This window comes from Diadema antillarum, unplaced genomic scaffold (assembly GCF_040938485.1).
Source record: "Diadema antillarum isolate AM-2024a unplaced genomic scaffold, OU_Dant_1.0 scf00000028, whole genome shotgun sequence".
Classification (NCBI taxonomy): Eukaryota; Metazoa; Echinodermata; class Echinoidea; order Diadematoida; family Diadematidae; genus Diadema; species Diadema antillarum.
In genome coordinates, this window is record NW_027270917.1 from 817,600 (window position 1) to 835,437 (window position 17,838).

Consider the following 17,838-nt stretch of genomic DNA (forward strand, 5'->3'; position numbering starts at 1 on the left):
CTAGTATAGTGCAAGTGATTCGAGAGATGGAACCAATTCAAAGGTGAAAAGCAACAAATTTGTGTAATCCACCTTATACTGAAATGTGTATGAAAATTCTAAGGCTTATACATTTCAGTCGAACGAATTCGTCGATAAAATCAGTCAAAATGATAAATATTTCCAAATGGCCGCGACCATGGAAATCTGTGCGAAGATATCACAACAAAGTGTATAGGTTTCTTTAAGAAATAATGTTTTCACGTGTATTGACAAGGTTGATATCATAATTACATCCTTTCTATAAGAGCTGAGAATCTGACACTTATGGAAACAAAAATATGACTGATAGTTTTATTATACAGAATAGAAAAAGATGACTTTTGTGGGGCGCTGTGGCATAGTGGATAAGACTCACGACTCCCGAAAGGAGGACCGCGAGATCGAATCCCGCTCAGTGCTTAATAAACGTCCTTGGACAAGATGTTTTTACCCACAATGTCCCTCTCGACCCAGGTGTATAAATGGGTACCTGGCAACGCTAGGGTAATAATGATAGCAGGGCCCTCTGGTAGAGCAGTGGCAACACTGAAGAGGCTACCCTGGGTAAATAAGACCTTATTATTATTATTATTTGAAATGACCGCCAATAAGTACAGAACACCATCCTCGGTCAATCTTCACTTGAAACCTATAATATTCTTTTCCACATACTTTTACTCAGCATCGCCTACGGATATACCCATCACTGGGTAATCCTAGTTTGCAGGCACAAACCCTTGTTGGTCGTATTAGGAGTCTGCATATGCCAAGACTAATACATGCACCACTGCACTGCAGCCTTTTTGGGAGAAGCTACAACACAGGGCCTATGGGACAGTGCTGAAGTGGTGCATATAGTAGTCTTGGCGCAGACTCCTTTACGACCAACAAGGGTTTGTGCCTGCAAACTAGGGTAATCCCAGGAAAATCAATTTGCCATTCACGAATCATATATATATACGACCAACGAGTTCGACTTAAGGATCCATGAGTCATACAGCCAAGAGTCATTATTGCAGCCAATGAGTTCTTTTATTCCTTAGTATAGTAGGGCCCATCATTGACTCTGGTAAACGACATGCCCCATACTCTATGGAATAGCCTTCCTGATGATGTATCAAACAAGTCAAAGCTTTTGTGACATGTGGCTCCTTCAAAAAGCAAAAGCAAACAAACAAACAAAAACATTTAATTGAAGAACATCATAGGCCTATCATAATTATTTGCAACTATTTCAGAATGCTGGCCCGTTTGACTTTCCGTTATATAGCCTACTATTTGAGAAATAATTACGTCACTCATGGTTATTGGTTATGATGACATTTTCCAAGTAGGAGCCTACAGTATTATAGGATGGGCCGAATTAAAACAAAAAACAAAAAAATAAAACAAAAACAAAGCTAAACAAAATATTAAGAACGGACCAGCCTCAGAAATAAAAGGACTAGATTAGTACAAGGTGTAATACGTTTCCTCTCAAATCATTTCCCTAAAAATATGATAGCCTACGAAAAGGTGCAAATGTGAAAGTTGTTGAAAAAATAACATCGCTTTGAAAAGAGAAAAAAGATACCTTTGGGAATGAATGGGTTTCATGGCATAATGACGAGCTAGACGGACGACGCGTCGTCACCGGCACCGTGCGTCAACGCCCGGCGCCGCTCGCAGCGCCGCCAGCGAGCGCAGCATGCAAGCTCGCCGGCAGGTAGGATCACAGAACTCTTCAGTGAAAAGAATCAGCAGTGGCGCGCGCATGCATTACTACTCACGGCCAGCCCACCCAAATGCAAACCACACGAACAAGCTGCACTTCAATTTGCGTGACGTCTCTACGAAACGGAAAGTGACGTGACAGGAAAGTTATGGCTGCTCCGGACCAGAATTTCCTTTGGGGTATTTTTCAAAGGTAAGGAATATTGTTCTAGCTTAATTCTCTGTGACTGTGGTTTGTGACCATCAAACTGAGTGTGTTACAGTCAGCCAATTAGCGGAGCCGGAGTTGGGCGTGATAAGCGTGAAACAGTGAACTTGTAACTAGTCGCAGTCCCATGTGTTGAGTTCGCTGTGGTGCGAGCATTGTCGCCAGTGTGGTGGTTTACTCACTGATTTGATAGTGATAACAACATAGCAATGAACAAGTCGTCTTGAGTCTTGACGAAGTAAGCAGCTACAACACAGCTGGACTGGGATAGGTTGTTGTGGTGTATGTGTGATATCAAAATAAACAATTAAGGCCTAGAACTAATCAAATTGAGTAATGGTATGTGGTTGGTGGTGACTAGTGGTAGGTTAGTGGTACCGGTACGCTGGTGACTGTAAGTTTAGGCCTAGATCTATAACAAGGTCAAGTATGTGCACGATGCGTGATGCTCTTTATTTTGAATCATCAGATCATGCACAATGCAGTGGGAATCAAATCCTGTCACTATAACCCCGGCGCGGGGCCAGGCGGGGCGCTGTTAACCGACTCGGTATAGTTGGGCCCACTACTTATCGACCACTTTTTGATTAGAAGTCTAAATACCTTGTGTTGTATCTTCAGTTTCACCTTTTCTTTCATTCCACTCGAGGCAGAAAATACCGCAGATTCATATCCCAGTGACCAGGCTCAGATTGTAGACTCGTACCGTACGTGTGGAGTTCTCGGCAACAAACACAAGTGACATTTTCACTATACACCGTTGCACCAGCACCAGCACCAGCTCATCATTTTAATCGACCTCCCGTTTTCCCATTGAAAAGCATACAAATCCAGTGAATGGGCAAATAGATCGATGTTTCAACAGTATTAAAATTACGTGTATGACTAATGAGGATTTTCTTCAATTTTCTTTTCCCCCCTGTTTCCTCAGGTTATTTACCTGTATCCCCCTAATTTTTCTTGATTTGTGTTCTTGTTCAAATGTTCCAGCGTATTGCACCCCGTCCGGCTCATATTTTTTATTTTGCACACGAAAAAGCCATTGGGCGAGGGCGGTCAATCTAAAAATAGGTGGTCGATGAGTAGTAGACTCACTGTATACGTGTTTGTTGGAGTCGCTGGTGTGGGTACTGTCACTAATGTCAGTGGTCAGCACTCCACCGAGTCATGGGAAAGTGTGATTTATTCATCATTGCATTGGATAGCATCATACAACAACAGCATCTTTTTTTTTTTTCACAAATAATTTACGTGGCTGTATATTATAAACCCTGCACTTCTGTACTGTACTGTCATGTAAATATCTCGAACAGTTGAAGTCCACAGGCGCTATGCCTAAATCCCTCCAAAATCACAGGAAATGCTTTTCCAGTCATGTATGTATTAGATGTATGTAAATTTTAACCAGTTGGTTATTATTTTGTAAAAGCACAGATGTCGATGACAACTTACATGTATATGTTGCTCAAACAACTAACTCTTACTATGTGATCATAATGCACATTGTCTGTGCAATCTTAACCTGAAGTTTGCCATCTAAAATGATATGTGACATATATGAATTTATCATTTATGTGTCAAGGAATTCGCAGCTAAAAACAATGTACAAATATACAAATGATTTATGGCAAGATGAAATGAGAAATTTGCTTGAGAAATGCAGTTCATAGAGCAAACAATATGAGATGGCTAACTTTAATCAGAAAATACCCCTGTAGTAGTGTGTGCCATGATTGGATTAATAGAAGAAAACAGAAACACTCAGTGATACCAGTTTGTCTATATTCTGTCTGTTCAGGGTTGATAAAGACAAAAGTGGCCACATTTCATCAACTGAGCTGCAGCAAGCCCTGTCAAATGGTAAGTAACAGATGCACTGTCATACAACTGATCAGTGTCAGAACCTCCTATTTGTAATTATGATGTGGTTTGGACAGCGCACAGTGTGCATTCCTACTAGAACCATTGAGTTGCAGCTGTATTGGTGGTTTTGGAATTTCCAGTTACTTCTACATGAAATAATTTCAGAAAGCATTAGTCACCAGAAGTTTGAATAGGTAATACCTTCCAAACAGTATTGCAAAGAATAACAGAATTCATCTCTTACAATTTGTATGTATTGCTTGAACCCAAATTCATCTCTTGTCTACAGTTTCAACTTATCAACTGCAAGAAACAACAAAAAGAAAGGGATTCCTCTTTATTCTTAAAGTCAACGATAGGATTATCATATTATCACGCGGGAACACTGACCCCATTCAATCCAGAGACAGTATGACTCATGATCACCTTAATTTTGATGTGGTTTGGACAACACACAGTGTGCATACCTACTAGAACCATTTGAGTTGCAGCTGTAATGGTGGTTTTGGAATTTCCAGTTACTTCTACATGAAATCATTTCAGGAAGCATTAGTCACCAGAAGTTTGAATAGGTGATACTTTCCAAACAGTATTGCAAAAAATCCAGAATTCATCTCTTATGTGTTGCTTGAACCCAAATTCATCTCTTGTCTACAGTTTCAACTTATCAACTACAAGAAACAAAAAAGGGATTCCTCTTTATTCTCAAAGTTAATGATAGGATTATCATATTATCACGCAGGAACATGGACCCCATTCAATCCAGAGACAGTACGACTCATGATCACCATGTTTGACCGCGACAACTCTGGCACCATCACCTTCCAGGAGTTTGGAGCGCTGTGGAAATATGTGACAGACTGGCAGTCCACCTTCAGGAGCTACGACAGGGATAACTCAGGATCGATTGACAAAAATGAACTAAAACTAGCACTCACAACATTTGGTATGACTCCGCCTAGAGGCCTGCACTCATTCTGTTATTTCCATCAGAAAGGGGCACATTCATATGTGGCATATGGTATACCAAAAGCATATTGATCCAGCTCATAGTTACCTTCTGAAAAATTTTGTATGAACTGTCATGAGAAATGCCACCAATGAAGGGGTGTTCACTTACTACTTGCCTATACAAATGTAGGAGAAGAAGCTTTTATGAAGGAAACATGTGCTCATATGAAGTTTTGTGATTGGTTTCTAATCACAAATGTGGTGAACATTTCCATGTGCCATTTGCCAAGATCCTCCATTTGGAGAAGCACATTCTTGTGGTTTATGAAAGGCTGTACATTTTGATAGACCCCATGGATATAAGGCAGAATGCAGTGAACTTCAAAGAAGCTTTGTTACTGTTTTATATGATGCACTGTTTGTTTGTTTGTTTGGTGTTATTTGAGATATAAGCCATACTGCATGACATATTGTTCAGTACTGTGTATGTATACATGTGTACTTTTATTTAAAAGAAAAACAATTATGGAATTTTAATTTTCTTTACATCATTCTACAGTGATGTCACAAACTGTTGTAGTCTCCTCATCCAGTGATAGTGACACTGAAACTTTAAAAAATTCATAACTTTTGAATGGATCGTCCAATTTTTCTCAAAGTTTTACAGATGAAATCTGCTTTCATTGCTGCTGTGATTCAATCTGCACATTTATTTGGGTAAGCCTGTCTTTCAATTTTTTGATTGTTTGGATATTATAATTTTGGTGAACTGTTGTATACCGCAGCAATGGATCGAACCATTTGGAAACTTGTTTGCAGTCACAGAACAATAAAAGTATGCATCTAGTGTCGAGAACTCTCCAAAACATTTTTGACAACTACGACTGATGCTTGAATCGAACATGTCAGTGATGGCACACCTTTTGATTCTGTCGTCTATGTAGGCTACAGGCTGTCCGACAGGCTTTATGATGTCCTGCTGCGCAAGTTTGACCGCGGCGGGAAAGGTGCCATTGCCTTTGATGACTTCATCCAATGCTGTTGCGTCATCCAGGTTAGTTGTGTTCAAACGTAAGAGAATTTTTAATGTGGGTAGCATCGTTGCCTAAATGATGTGTTGGCCTTGCATCAATGGATATAGCGGCATTCTGCCATAGCAGAAGTAATTTCTCTCCTTTTGAAACTCCCCAAGTCATGAAATTTCATTCTGTGCAGAGTGTAGATTTCACAAAGAACTGTGTTGTGCCCAGAAGAGAATAGTAGTTTAGAAATGCAGTGAAATGGGAGTTGCAAAATGATTGTTCGATATAGGGGAATGGGGCAAGTATTAAAAAAAAAAAAAAAACAAGTCCTGAAACTTTATAGCATTGTCAAAAGCAGATTTGTCATGGTATTATGTGAAGTTTCAAGTCAAAGCCTTTCAGTGTCTTGGGGATGTACTCACAACATACCTTGAGTTACACTGAGCAAAATTTAGTTACATATGTTTTTTTTTTTTTCGTTAGGGGGTAAAATCTAGAGAAAAATATCTAGTGATACTACATGTATAATCTCAGTTGTAGGATTGAACTGAACCAAAGTATCCATGAGATCTGTCCCCATGCTATATGTCAATTTTTGTCTGATTTTCCTCTCCCAGGGTTTAACCAATTCATTTCAACGCTACGACACAAACAGAAACGGCTGGATCACCATCAACTACGAGCAATTTCTCACTCTCGTGTTCACCATGACAAAGTAGATTCCAAAGACTTTATAATGTAGATTAGCAGTACTTTTTTCTTTTCTTTTCTTTTGCATTCTTTATGATGTAGCCGTCTTTCTCAGCCCTTTTATACCGTATGCAAATTTGATTTCAGTGCTGGAATAGGCACAATACAGGATAGCATCGTTTGTTAGTTTATGTCTCTAATCATGATCATAGTTCATAATTAAGTGTGTATGACTGGTCTTGTCAATGTTTTTTTGTTTTGTTTTGTTTTTGTTTTTGTTTTTGTTTTTGCATTTTAAAAGCAAGAAATCATGCATGCAAGCACACTCAATTTCCATCATGCATGATCATGTATGACACTTTATTGCCTGTGGCCTCCTAAAGTATAGCATTTATATGGATGCATCAATACTGTATATATAATTCTGGTGTATGTGTATACTCTAGACTTGATATGCCTGGGACACATCTATTTCTGTCTGTCAAAATATGCTTATATACCTCTGTAAATATATATATTGTATTATATGCTGAAAGTATTGTTGTAGTTATCATGCTCTTAGTTATTGGTCACATAATAGCAACAGAGAACAAAGTCATTGTGAGTACATGTATCGGCTGGCGCCAGCCAGGACCCAGTTTCTTATGAATTTGAATATGACCTAGTCACCATTCATTTTAATAGGACTCTGTCATCATATTGCAGCATGTTTGATGGAACTACAGAGTTTTGCACGGCTGGCCCACTCTGATGAGTATAATTCTAATTAGCAGTCATTGTGTCCTGTATTTGCCATAAAATTATAATGATCGTGTTTAGGATGTTGAGTAACTAAATGTTATAGGGCAGTTTGTTATATCTTAAAATTCACTTATTTTTATTCCTAATAAAAACGGTATTAACTGCATCCATTCTTTCAAGAATACTAGTGCATTGTCGTTCAGGGGCGGATCCAGGAATTCTGTAAAGAGGGGGTGCCTTTACAAAATTAAAGGGGGCGCACGCACCCCTCCCCATTTTTATGCCTCTGCCACGAAGTGGTGCGGGAGGCATTATGTTTTCGGGTGGTCCGTCCGTCCTTCCGTCCGTCTGTAATGAATTTTGTGGCAAGTGTAACTAAAAAACCTTTTGAGGTATCCTAATGAAACTTGGCATGTATGTGTATGAGGGGGTGAAGTTGTGCCTATCAACTTTTGGGTGCACATGCTCAAGGTTAAAGGTCAAAAGGTCAAGGTCAGATACGTAAAATTTCACTATTTCCTCCATATCTATGCATTGTCTAAAGACATTTTCTTGAAACTTAGTGTACACATGTATCACCCAATTAAAATTCTCTGGTGAAAGTTTGGGGTCATGAGGTCAAAGGTCAGAGGTCAAAAGGTCAAGTAAAAATATTAAAATTGCACTTTTTTCTCTTTACCTTAGAAATTGTTCAAGATATCTTCATGGAACATAGTATATATACATGTACTGACTGGCAGTGATTATCTAGAGAATTTAGGGTTCATAGGGTCAAAGGTCAAGGGCAACGCTTCAAAATTTTACTATTTCACTCATATTTATGCAATGCCAGCAGGATTATCATACACTTGGTGTATGCATGTATAACCCAATAGAGATTCTCTGTTAATTTTTTTTCTTTTTTTTCTTCTTGCCTCAAAGGTCAAAAGGTCAAAGATCAAGTGAAAGTGCTGAACTACCGGTAACTGTTTCCTCCATATCTACGAAATGGTTCAAGTTATCTTGAAACTTACTACATATTTATGCATGTTTTGCCTGACAGTGATTATCTTGATATGAATTTTAGGGTCAAAGGCCAGATGAAAATGGGAACAATTTACTATTCAATACAGAAATTGCACTTTTTCTCCATACCTTGAAAATTCCTCAGTGCATAAACTTATGAATGGATCAATGTCAAGTTAAAGTTCTTAAATCTTCAAATACATGCTCTCCTATTCATCCAATTAAATCTAGGTCAAGGAAGGTGAACATTCAACACATTTGTGACAAACTTGTCATTTTAATATTTTGCCAATTTTGTGAACATGTAATCACACATTGTCTACACATGCTATAGACCTATTAGGAGAAACCATGCATTATGGCGGAGGCATACCAGTCGCCATAGCGACATTTCTAGTTTTTCTTTCTTTTTCTTTTGTTTTTACAAAAAAATAAAGGGGGAGGGTGCACACACCCGGTGCAGTCCTCCCGGGATCCACCACTGTAGTTACGTATTCAGGATGACACATATAGTCACAAGAGGTGATGAAATGACATCTCAGATTAACTCTTATACATGTTACTAATCTACAGAACTATTGTAGATCAAAGCCAGTCTGTTTGTGGTTAGCAATTGCAATGTCCAAAAAATTGGCAAATTTAAAATCATTTGTTTATTACACATATGAAAGTGTTGACAGCTTTTCTTGTTTACCAATGATAAAGTACCATGGTTGCGACTACAAACTTATATATTTCTGCTAAATAATACCAATTTTTATATCCTGTATGGTAATTGTGACAAAACATTTCTATATATCAATTTCAATTTCTATTTTGTAATTTTATATGACTACTGTAAACTTAAGGCTTTTTTTTTTCGCCAGTGACTACTAGCCATTATGCCTATATGAGGTAAACTTTTCACTCAAACTTTCCAATGATTCTTCATGACTGTCAAGTTTTGAGTGTTTCATGCTCAGAAAGTTTGTTATGTCTTTCTTTTTCATCTTCACTTTCATCAAACAATCACGTCACCATCTGATTTGTTAACTAGGAATCATGACGAGTAGAGAATGCAGTGTGACAATGTTGTTCACAGAATATTGACGGTGATTGCATGGTGATTTATGTTTTTCATGTTGATAACCCTGACCCAAAGACCTCAATTGTCTTTTAGGCAGTAAACCGTATTCACTCGCACCTGCATCAGAAGTCAGAAGACTATAAATGAAACATAGACCAACTGAATCTCTGTAAATGTCATCTCGTTCCAAATGATTTTTGCCTATGAGCTGCAGAGTGTTAGATATATTCATCACTACCTAGTGAATATGCAATGGGTTTTTTAGTCCGTATGTTGAGAAACTGATTGTTTTTTTTTTCCAGTGATGTTTGTATGAAGCAGAGTAGTAAAGGTTTTGAAGACAATTTTGCATCATTTGCATTTAAAAAAATATAAGGAATTGTAAGTTCCAAGAAGGCTGGTGTGGAAATTATTTCTTTCAAAAGTGCACTTAATTACGGTTTATAAAATTTGTGCAATTTACATTTCAGATTTATCAATGTTGTGATGCCAAAATTACTGCAACATCGTAGAACAAGTGAAGTGTATTCATCACGTAATAGGCAAACCTGAGCTTCATCTCATACACATGTATTATAAAAACAACCAACCACATTTTCCTTATGCCAAGATTGTATGAATAATCATGTATAAATGATTAATCTGTGAAGTTTTTTGCAGCAAAATGTGCTCTTGGTAAGGACGAAGCATGAGGGGGTTTTGCAAAAAGTTTTCCCATCCAAATTACTGTTGATAAATGGCAGGAGCTGGAGCATCTCTTACACAAGTAGTTCACCGAAATACAGTCAGTTCTCCAATCAGTTAGGAATTAAGAACACAGATCATTTGTGTACCTCAGTTAGTTCTCTGGTTAGGTTTATTGCATACAGACTAGTGGTTCTTCCTGATTACTTGCCACTGATGTATGTAAGTACATGTTTACATTTGACATGAAGTTTCATGAGGTTTTACTTGCAAATAAATCAAACATCTAATATGCAGTTCGGACTTCTTCCGAGGCAGAGTTTGAGCATCCACAAGGTTTACATGAGATTATAGGCTCAGCAACTGTACGGCCGAGCAACTCCAGAGTTCAATTCCAGCCAGTAATGTCATGAGAATGTCGTATGATATTGGTACAGTACTTTGATCTTTATCTCCCATTAAATTTTGTAGCAAAAGGGGAAGAAAAGGAGCATCCACTCCAATGTCTTTTGCCTGTTTATTCATGCAAGTCTCTGGAATGCCATCATTGACTTACAATGAATGCACGTGTGTGTTTGCTTTATTGATATTGCAGGATTTTTGTTATTTTTTTGAGGGGGGTTAGGGACATTTACTTGATAGTGTCTTTTGGGCTCGATTAACATCGAATACACTATTAGAATATACAGGATGGTTTAGTTGCATGCAGTTTATTCAAGATGAACTACAATGTATAGGTGTATGTGCACTTCATCCCACATCATATCTTGTCACTTGCATCATCATCATCACCATCATCATCTGAAAGGAATGCCTTTCTTTGACTACCATGAAAATGAGGTCTGCATGCATCTGACAAATTCTTACAATCATTTGGCCTCTTCTTTCATTTTTCCTGACCGATGAAATGGTTTGCTTTAGATGTCTGAAAATCAATGTGAAGACGAGCTGATGTGATTTTTGCTTTCATTTGCTCAGTAGATTCCAGTTATGTTTTTGTTTTGTTTTGTTGAGTGTTTGGCTTTTTGTTTTCAGATGGATATTTGGATATAGGAAAATGAGCCTGGTGCCTAGTTTCAGCAAAGTCTGGCAAATTTACAGTTACTGGTGATGGTAACACTGTAATCGATTGTAACTACCATAGCAACACTATTCCTCAGCCAATCAAAGCCAAGAAATCACTGATGCTTGCCTGTGACTGCACAGTTACCAGTACGCCCTCATCATAAAGTTACCACTCTTGTGCATCCTCGTGCAGGTGTATTAGTGATATTGATAAAAAAATTGAAATCCTTCTCCAAAGTCCCAAATTAAAAAAAGGATAAGATAAATAATGATGATATTGATCATGGGTACAGTGCACTCCCATAATAACGAACACTGTTATAACAAAATTCCGGTTACAATGAAGTAAAAATCAAGACCTTAACATTTTCAGGTCTATATCTTTTTATTGTTGCTTGTTTGGTTGTAACAAAATTTCAATATAACAAAAGAAAAGTGATGGAAATCCCAATTCATGAGGCATCAGTATATTCATTAGATATTCATGAAGATTCTTGTAAATTGTACACGAGTGCATATAAGGTAGCTATTGCCCTCTACTATAAGGCGTCCAATGTGTACTCATGTTTTGGGTTTGTGTTTTTTTTTTTCATACCATGTACATATAATATTCAAAGAAATGCTTGATTCTATCTCTGTACCAATTGTGCTGGCAGAGAGAAATGAAAGCACTTTCTTATTACAGTTGTACGAGTATTTTATGTGAAAGCATACCTTGGGGAAAACAAAAAACTATGTACAGCATAATACATGTAGTAAATGTTAGAACAATGGGACCATATATCATTCTATTTTTGTGCCAGGAGCCCTCATCCCTCCTAAATCCTAACTACCTTGAAGGTTTCCCCTCAATTCCTCAAGATGCACATATCTTTAATAGCATAAGTGTTTATAAAATACAAGAATCCCCTGATAGTCACCGGGTCAAGGTACTTGTAACTGCTATGAAACCAGAAATGGTTTGTGTGCATTTAAATTTTGTGAGAGCCAAGATTTGTGAAATTAAAATGTATGTGAAGGTTCTTGTCTATACGCATTAAATTGCAGTGCCAACTCACAAAAAAAAAAAATTCATGCCACGAAAATATGAAGAGTTTGTTCGCAAAAACCGATAAATCTATTTTTGAAGATTTTGAAGTACGGTCACTGTCATAAAGTACAAAATAATACCTTTTAAATGATATATTGGTCACTACATATAAAGGTACATTTTTGAAGTTATGGTCAAAAGAAGCAAAATTTTCTTATTATTCTCTTTGTTTTTCTTGACCTTTAATCGCAAATATCTCCATTTGGCAAATATGGACTTACTGGTTTTTGCGAACAAACTCTTCATATCTGGTTATACAGTAGTCACCAGTTCAAGGTACATGTAACTATGCAAGGGAGCAGCTATCAGCTCAGTTGTTATTTCAAGTTACTCTTGGATGTTTTGTTTTTTTAATGACCAGTAATAATGCACAGCAATACTTTCTCTCAAAGCATCCATTTTAAGGGTGGATTACTACAATGCAATTGATGGGTGTCTGTTTGCTGACAGCATCTCTAACATAAGGAGGTCCTCATTTAGGTGTTGTTCCAATGGTATGTTACATAGGATAACTTATGTTCAGTTTCACTTCACACCCCGTTTTCTGATGTCGTCACACTTTGTCTTTCAGCGACCCAGGTTATCACTTCTCTGTACATAACCACTAAATTTTACCGCCATTTAAATACAGTGTTCATGTATTTCTGTGATATGTATCACTGTGTAAGATGCAAGCCTAGTATTAGTAATTATCCCATCAATAAAAATATATATCATTAGCTAGACAGTCCACCCTCATCGTCCGTATGACTGTATTGTTGGATGCATTGATGAAGACTGTGTGAAAAGAGGGCAGTGTTCAACTCGGTTCCATGACAATTGTTCCCATAAAATATTTCCACACTTTTAATAAAGCCTAACATAGTTCTACCCACAAACATAACCCTAACCCTAATCCTCGCATCAAACTAAACCTTAAACCCTATCACAACCCTTACCCTAACCCTAAGTCCTTGGAGAAAATAAGACTGGAGCAATTATCGCAGGAGCAAACGATCACCTCCGACTCTCAGAAAAGATGGGTTCGGAATATCCACAAAGAACGACAGAATCTGAGAATAATTCCCCATAATATAGCAGTAGATGAAGTTACATGTGTTTGAATTGAAATAATCAACTGTTGCAATGTTACAAGATAATCTCACAAAGACATTGGCTTCTATTATGACCTTGATTTCACTGAATGTCATGCTCTAAGTGCCAGAGAGAGAGAGAAAGAAAAATTGATGCTAAAACTGTTTGAAGTTTGATAGACTGGATTAAGTTGCTTGGATTGAGCGATCGGAAAGAACAAACAAAATTATTGCCAAGTTATATTATACATGTATACATATATTCAGTGCCGAATAAATATGTAAATACATGAATATATACATGTAAATATTTATATATTCATCTATTTGTTCATTCACCTATTTGTTCATGTACATGTTTATCTATACATATTTTAGATAGAGGGGAATTTGTAAATACATGAATATACACATGTATATATTTATATATTCATCTATTTATTCATTCTCCTATTTGTTTATGTACATGTTTATTTATACATTTCATTGTAGATAGAGGGGAATAAAGTCAAAACGAATTCTTTCAAGAATGCCCTGATCTTTACTGTTCTCAGCCTGCAGCAGGCACTCCAAATGACTTTCACATTTTTAGAATTGACACATCATTTCCTGGAAACAACGGGACTATGAGCCACACATAGTATTGCTGGGTCATACCTCGCCTTAACAAACAGGAAGTCCTGTTTTTTGCTTTGTGACATTGGCCCGTATTTATTTGTGTGTGTGTGTGTGTGTGTATGTGTGTGTGCGTGTGTGTGTGTGTGCGTGCGTGTGTGTGTGTGTGTGTGCGTGTGTGCGTGCGTGTGTGTATGTGTGAGAGAGAGAAAAAAAAGTGGATGCTATTTGTAGAGTAATTGATATTTGGACTGTATTGAAAAGACCATTCCCTTTTCAGCTCAAATTTGAGTGACTAGTCAGCCATTGTGAGCTATAGACGAGAAGTATTACTGTATCTCAACTTTTGTTTCAGTTGGTGGCAATAGCACGGTCATTTGAAATTCAGACCATTGTTATGATTAGGAACTTTCATGGTCAAGAGACACTAACTTGGTGTGGTGTAAGAGGAAACAAATTACAGCATGGAGATTTGTAGAGCACATACATAATTGCTGACTCTTAAAGGACAAGTTCACCTTCATATACATGTGGATTGAGTGAAGGCAACAATTTAATAGTAGAACACATCAGTGAAAGTTTGGGGAAAATCTGACAATCCGTACAAAAGTTATGAATTTTTTAAATATCTGTGCAATTACTGCTGGAGGAGAAGACTACTATAGTGTATGATGTCACATGCGTACAACGATATAAGGAAAATAAAAAGAGAATTTCACAAAACTTGACTTTTTGAATAAAGCGCACATTTCTTCGACTTGTTACTGACTTATGTTAGGGGTAATATTATTCCCCCTGACTTCTGAAAGAGAGAAGTCGAGTGTTCTTTTATTATGTGAGAAAAGTGAGAATATCTTGAATTTTCTTTATACTTTCTTTATATAGTTGTACTCGCATGACATCACAAGCTATAGTAGTCTTCTCATCCAGCCGTGACTGAGCAGAAACTTCAAAAATTCATAATTTTTGAACAGATTGTCCGATTTTCCTCAAACTCTCATTGATGTGTTCTACTAATATTGCTGCATTCACTCAATCCACATGTCTATGAAGGTGAACTTGTCCTTTAATGTACACAGATGTATGAGCAATTGAGTTGAAAATGTAATTGTATGTACTCTATCACTGGTAGTATGTTGTACAGTGGTACTTTGAATAGATATCAAAGAAGCAAACAAGGCAATCGCCAAATTGTGTCTCGCCCATTCGCGTACAAGGAATTAATATTTTGTATAACTCCCAGAAGTTAATTGACCTGCTTATGACCTTTGACCTTGTGGTGACCTTCAATACCCTAAGGGACATTTACCATCCAAGTTTGGTCACAAACGGACAAAGGGATCAAAAGTAATGAGCCATAATCGAAACGCGCCATAAAAACTTAACGTTGGGCCCTAAAAATTTGACCCCTTTCTGTGACCTTTTACCTTGTGATGACCTTTAATTCCCCAAGGGACATCTACCGTCCAAGTTTGGTCACAAACGGACATAGGGATCAAAAGTTATGAGCCACAATCAAAACGTGCCCTTAAAGTTTGTTGACCCCTGTCTGTGACCTTTGACCTTGTGACGACCTTCACCTCCCCAAGGGACATGTTCCATCCAAGTTTGGTCACAAACGGACAAAGGGATCAAAAGTTATGAGCCATAAACGAAATGCACCCTAAAAACTTAACATTGGGCCCTAAAAGTTCGTTGAACCCTGTCTGTAACCTTTGACCTTGTGGTTACCTTGAACTTCCCAAGAGACATCTACCATCACCCAAGTTTGATTGCCATTGTAGCAACATGTGCTGAGTTATGTGTGATAAGAGTCTTGCAAGTAAACTGTAACGTATGACCTCAAATGACCTTTGACCTTATCCTGTGACCTTCTGTGAGATACAGAACGGCACCATAACATGAAGGTACCCCCAGTGCATCTATGACCCAAGTTAGATTGTAATCCAAGCAACTTATGTGAAGTTATTTGTCAAAAGAGAGCCTTGCAGGTAAACTTTAACATAGAAAAGAGGGTCTTGCACATACCCTTTAATATATGACCTCAAATGACCTTTGACCTCATCACATGACCTCTGACAACACCATAACATGAAGATACCCCTAGTGCTTCTATCACCCAAGTGTGGCTGCCATTGCTGTAACAGTTGCCAAGTTATGCATCATAAGAGAGTCTTGCAGGTAAACTTTAACATTTGTGACGGACGACGGACGACGGACGGACGACAGACGGAAGACAGACGGACGCCATTTGGATCCCTTAGTCTCGCCTTCACCTCCGGTGGGCGAGACAAAAATTGAGAAGTAAAGCACATATACATTCTACTAACTTCACTCATTAAAAGATGACAGAAATAGTAGAACACCCACACGCACATTTTGCTTCACATTATAAATTCTTTATTTACATATTATCACATAATTACCAGTGACATATCCATACATACAAAGAAGATACAGTTATACGTGAGAGAAAAGAAAAATTATGCCGTATCAGACCAGAAAAAGATTTTATTCTCTCTTTATATCTAATTCTGTGTCTCCTTTTGTGTCTTTTATAGTCACAGGCTTTCATTTTCAGTTACACACCTAACTTTGCAGACAAACCTCACAATCTTGTCACAACGTGCAATGCCATGTTCGCTAACAAGGAATAAATCATATCTGCATGTAAAAAGAGGTATTAACCTATCTGAATGGCCTAGGACTGTACAGAGCTAAACAATGAAAGTAAACAATTCAAGTATAAATACTGGAAGAATGTAACTGAAAGATAAATCTCAACAAATTCTTACTTGATAGTAGCTGCTCTAAAATGTGCTAGTCGCAAAAACTAGTGGCTGTATGGTTGCTGCTTTTTTCAATATCTGAATCAGAGCATTCTGTCCACAACGATGCACAAGGTTAAACTTATCCAAGTATCTTTCAGACTATCTAAAGTTGTCAATTACTAGTAGATGAACCAACTTGTTCAGTTCCTCAATGATGAATGTTTCACAGAGCTTGTAAGGAAATACTAACAGGCACATCAGATTACAGGTAAATCCACAAAGCTACACTACCCATCCCCTCTCATAAAGACACTGGGCATGTACATATGCTGTGAAAGTAAACAGATTTTTATGTGAAGCTTGAAAACACCATGTGGGATTAGTTTTGTCTACCACTTTCAAGATTCATTCATCAATCCCAGTTCATTCATTTTGACCATTCATTTCCAGAGGAAACATAAAGTGCTATAAAGGTACTCTATACTACACCAGTGATCTATTTCTTTTTTGAAAGAGAGAGAGAGAGAGAGAGGGATAGATATCAGGAGCACTTACAAGCCAAAATTTGACATTTGAGCCACATCAGTATATCACTAAACATTGGAATATGACCAACTGACCAACTAGTGACTTGCAAAACTTTTTGCCACACAAACACACAAGAGTCAAACTTAGCCAAAGTCTAAACTTGCCCACGTCCACAACCTTACATTGATTAAAGCCTCAACAAACTACAGTGTATCTCGCACTTTGAATTGATCACAAACAAGGCAAAACATTTTTCCAAATAAGAATTATTCATGGGGGATTGACAATGTTCTTTTGAAGCATGCAGTAAGGGATACTGGTAGCAATCATGTTACCATTCCATAACCACTTTGCTGAAACTGACAGTGCAATGTGAGAATTGATGAAGTTTCCAAACTGATTGTAATACAATCTTCTACAGCAGTGACATATCGCAACAATAATGTGATTCTTGCTTTACAACAAACAAGTCATGATTTATAGGTGGTCTAGGATGAAAAAGATAAGGTTTCGCTGGTGTTCCTTGGCAATAATGATGATAATACACATCTGCCACCAATTTTCTAGCCAAAATGCTACTACAATGCTCAAATCTATTTCCCCTTTAACTTAATCGATTATTGTACCTTCCTTCTGTTAGCAAACATGGTGTACTACTGTCATAAGATATTTTTTGCCTGTCAGAATGCAAAAAACAAAACCTCACAAGAGCACATTTTCCTTGACTGCCAT

The 17,838-nt window shown here is 37.5% G+C and overlaps 1 protein-coding gene across 1 annotated transcript; it reads left to right on the top strand.

The window, feature by feature from the left end:
• The first annotated feature begins 1,821 nt into the window (after positions 1 to 1,821).
• On the top strand, positions 1,822 to 6,535 carry LOC139736513 (programmed cell death protein 6-like). The gene is made up of 5 exons (XM_071647266.1): positions 1,822 to 1,927; positions 3,741 to 3,802; positions 4,548 to 4,751; positions 5,701 to 5,810; positions 6,396 to 6,535. The coding sequence occupies exons 1-5, from the start codon at positions 1,884 to 1,886 to the stop codon at positions 6,495 to 6,497; spliced, it is 522 nt and encodes a 173-aa protein (XP_071503367.1). The 5' UTR covers positions 1,822 to 1,883; the 3' UTR covers positions 6,498 to 6,535.
• Positions 6,536 to 17,838: the final 11,303 nt, after the last annotated feature.

Bases quoted from the DNA above. Each gene is read 5' to 3' on its own strand.
- LOC139736513 (XM_071647266.1), top strand. From the start codon at position 1,884: ATGGCTGCTCCGGACCAGAATTTCCTTTGGGGTATTTTTCAAAG. The intron at 1,928-3,740 runs GTAAGGAATATT...CTGTCTGTTCAG, and splicing joins CTTTGGGGTATTTTTCAAAG to GGTTGATAAAGACAAAAGTG. The intron at 3,803-4,547 runs GTAAGTAACAGA...ATTATCACGCAG, and splicing joins GCAGCAAGCCCTGTCAAATG to GAACATGGACCCCATTCAAT.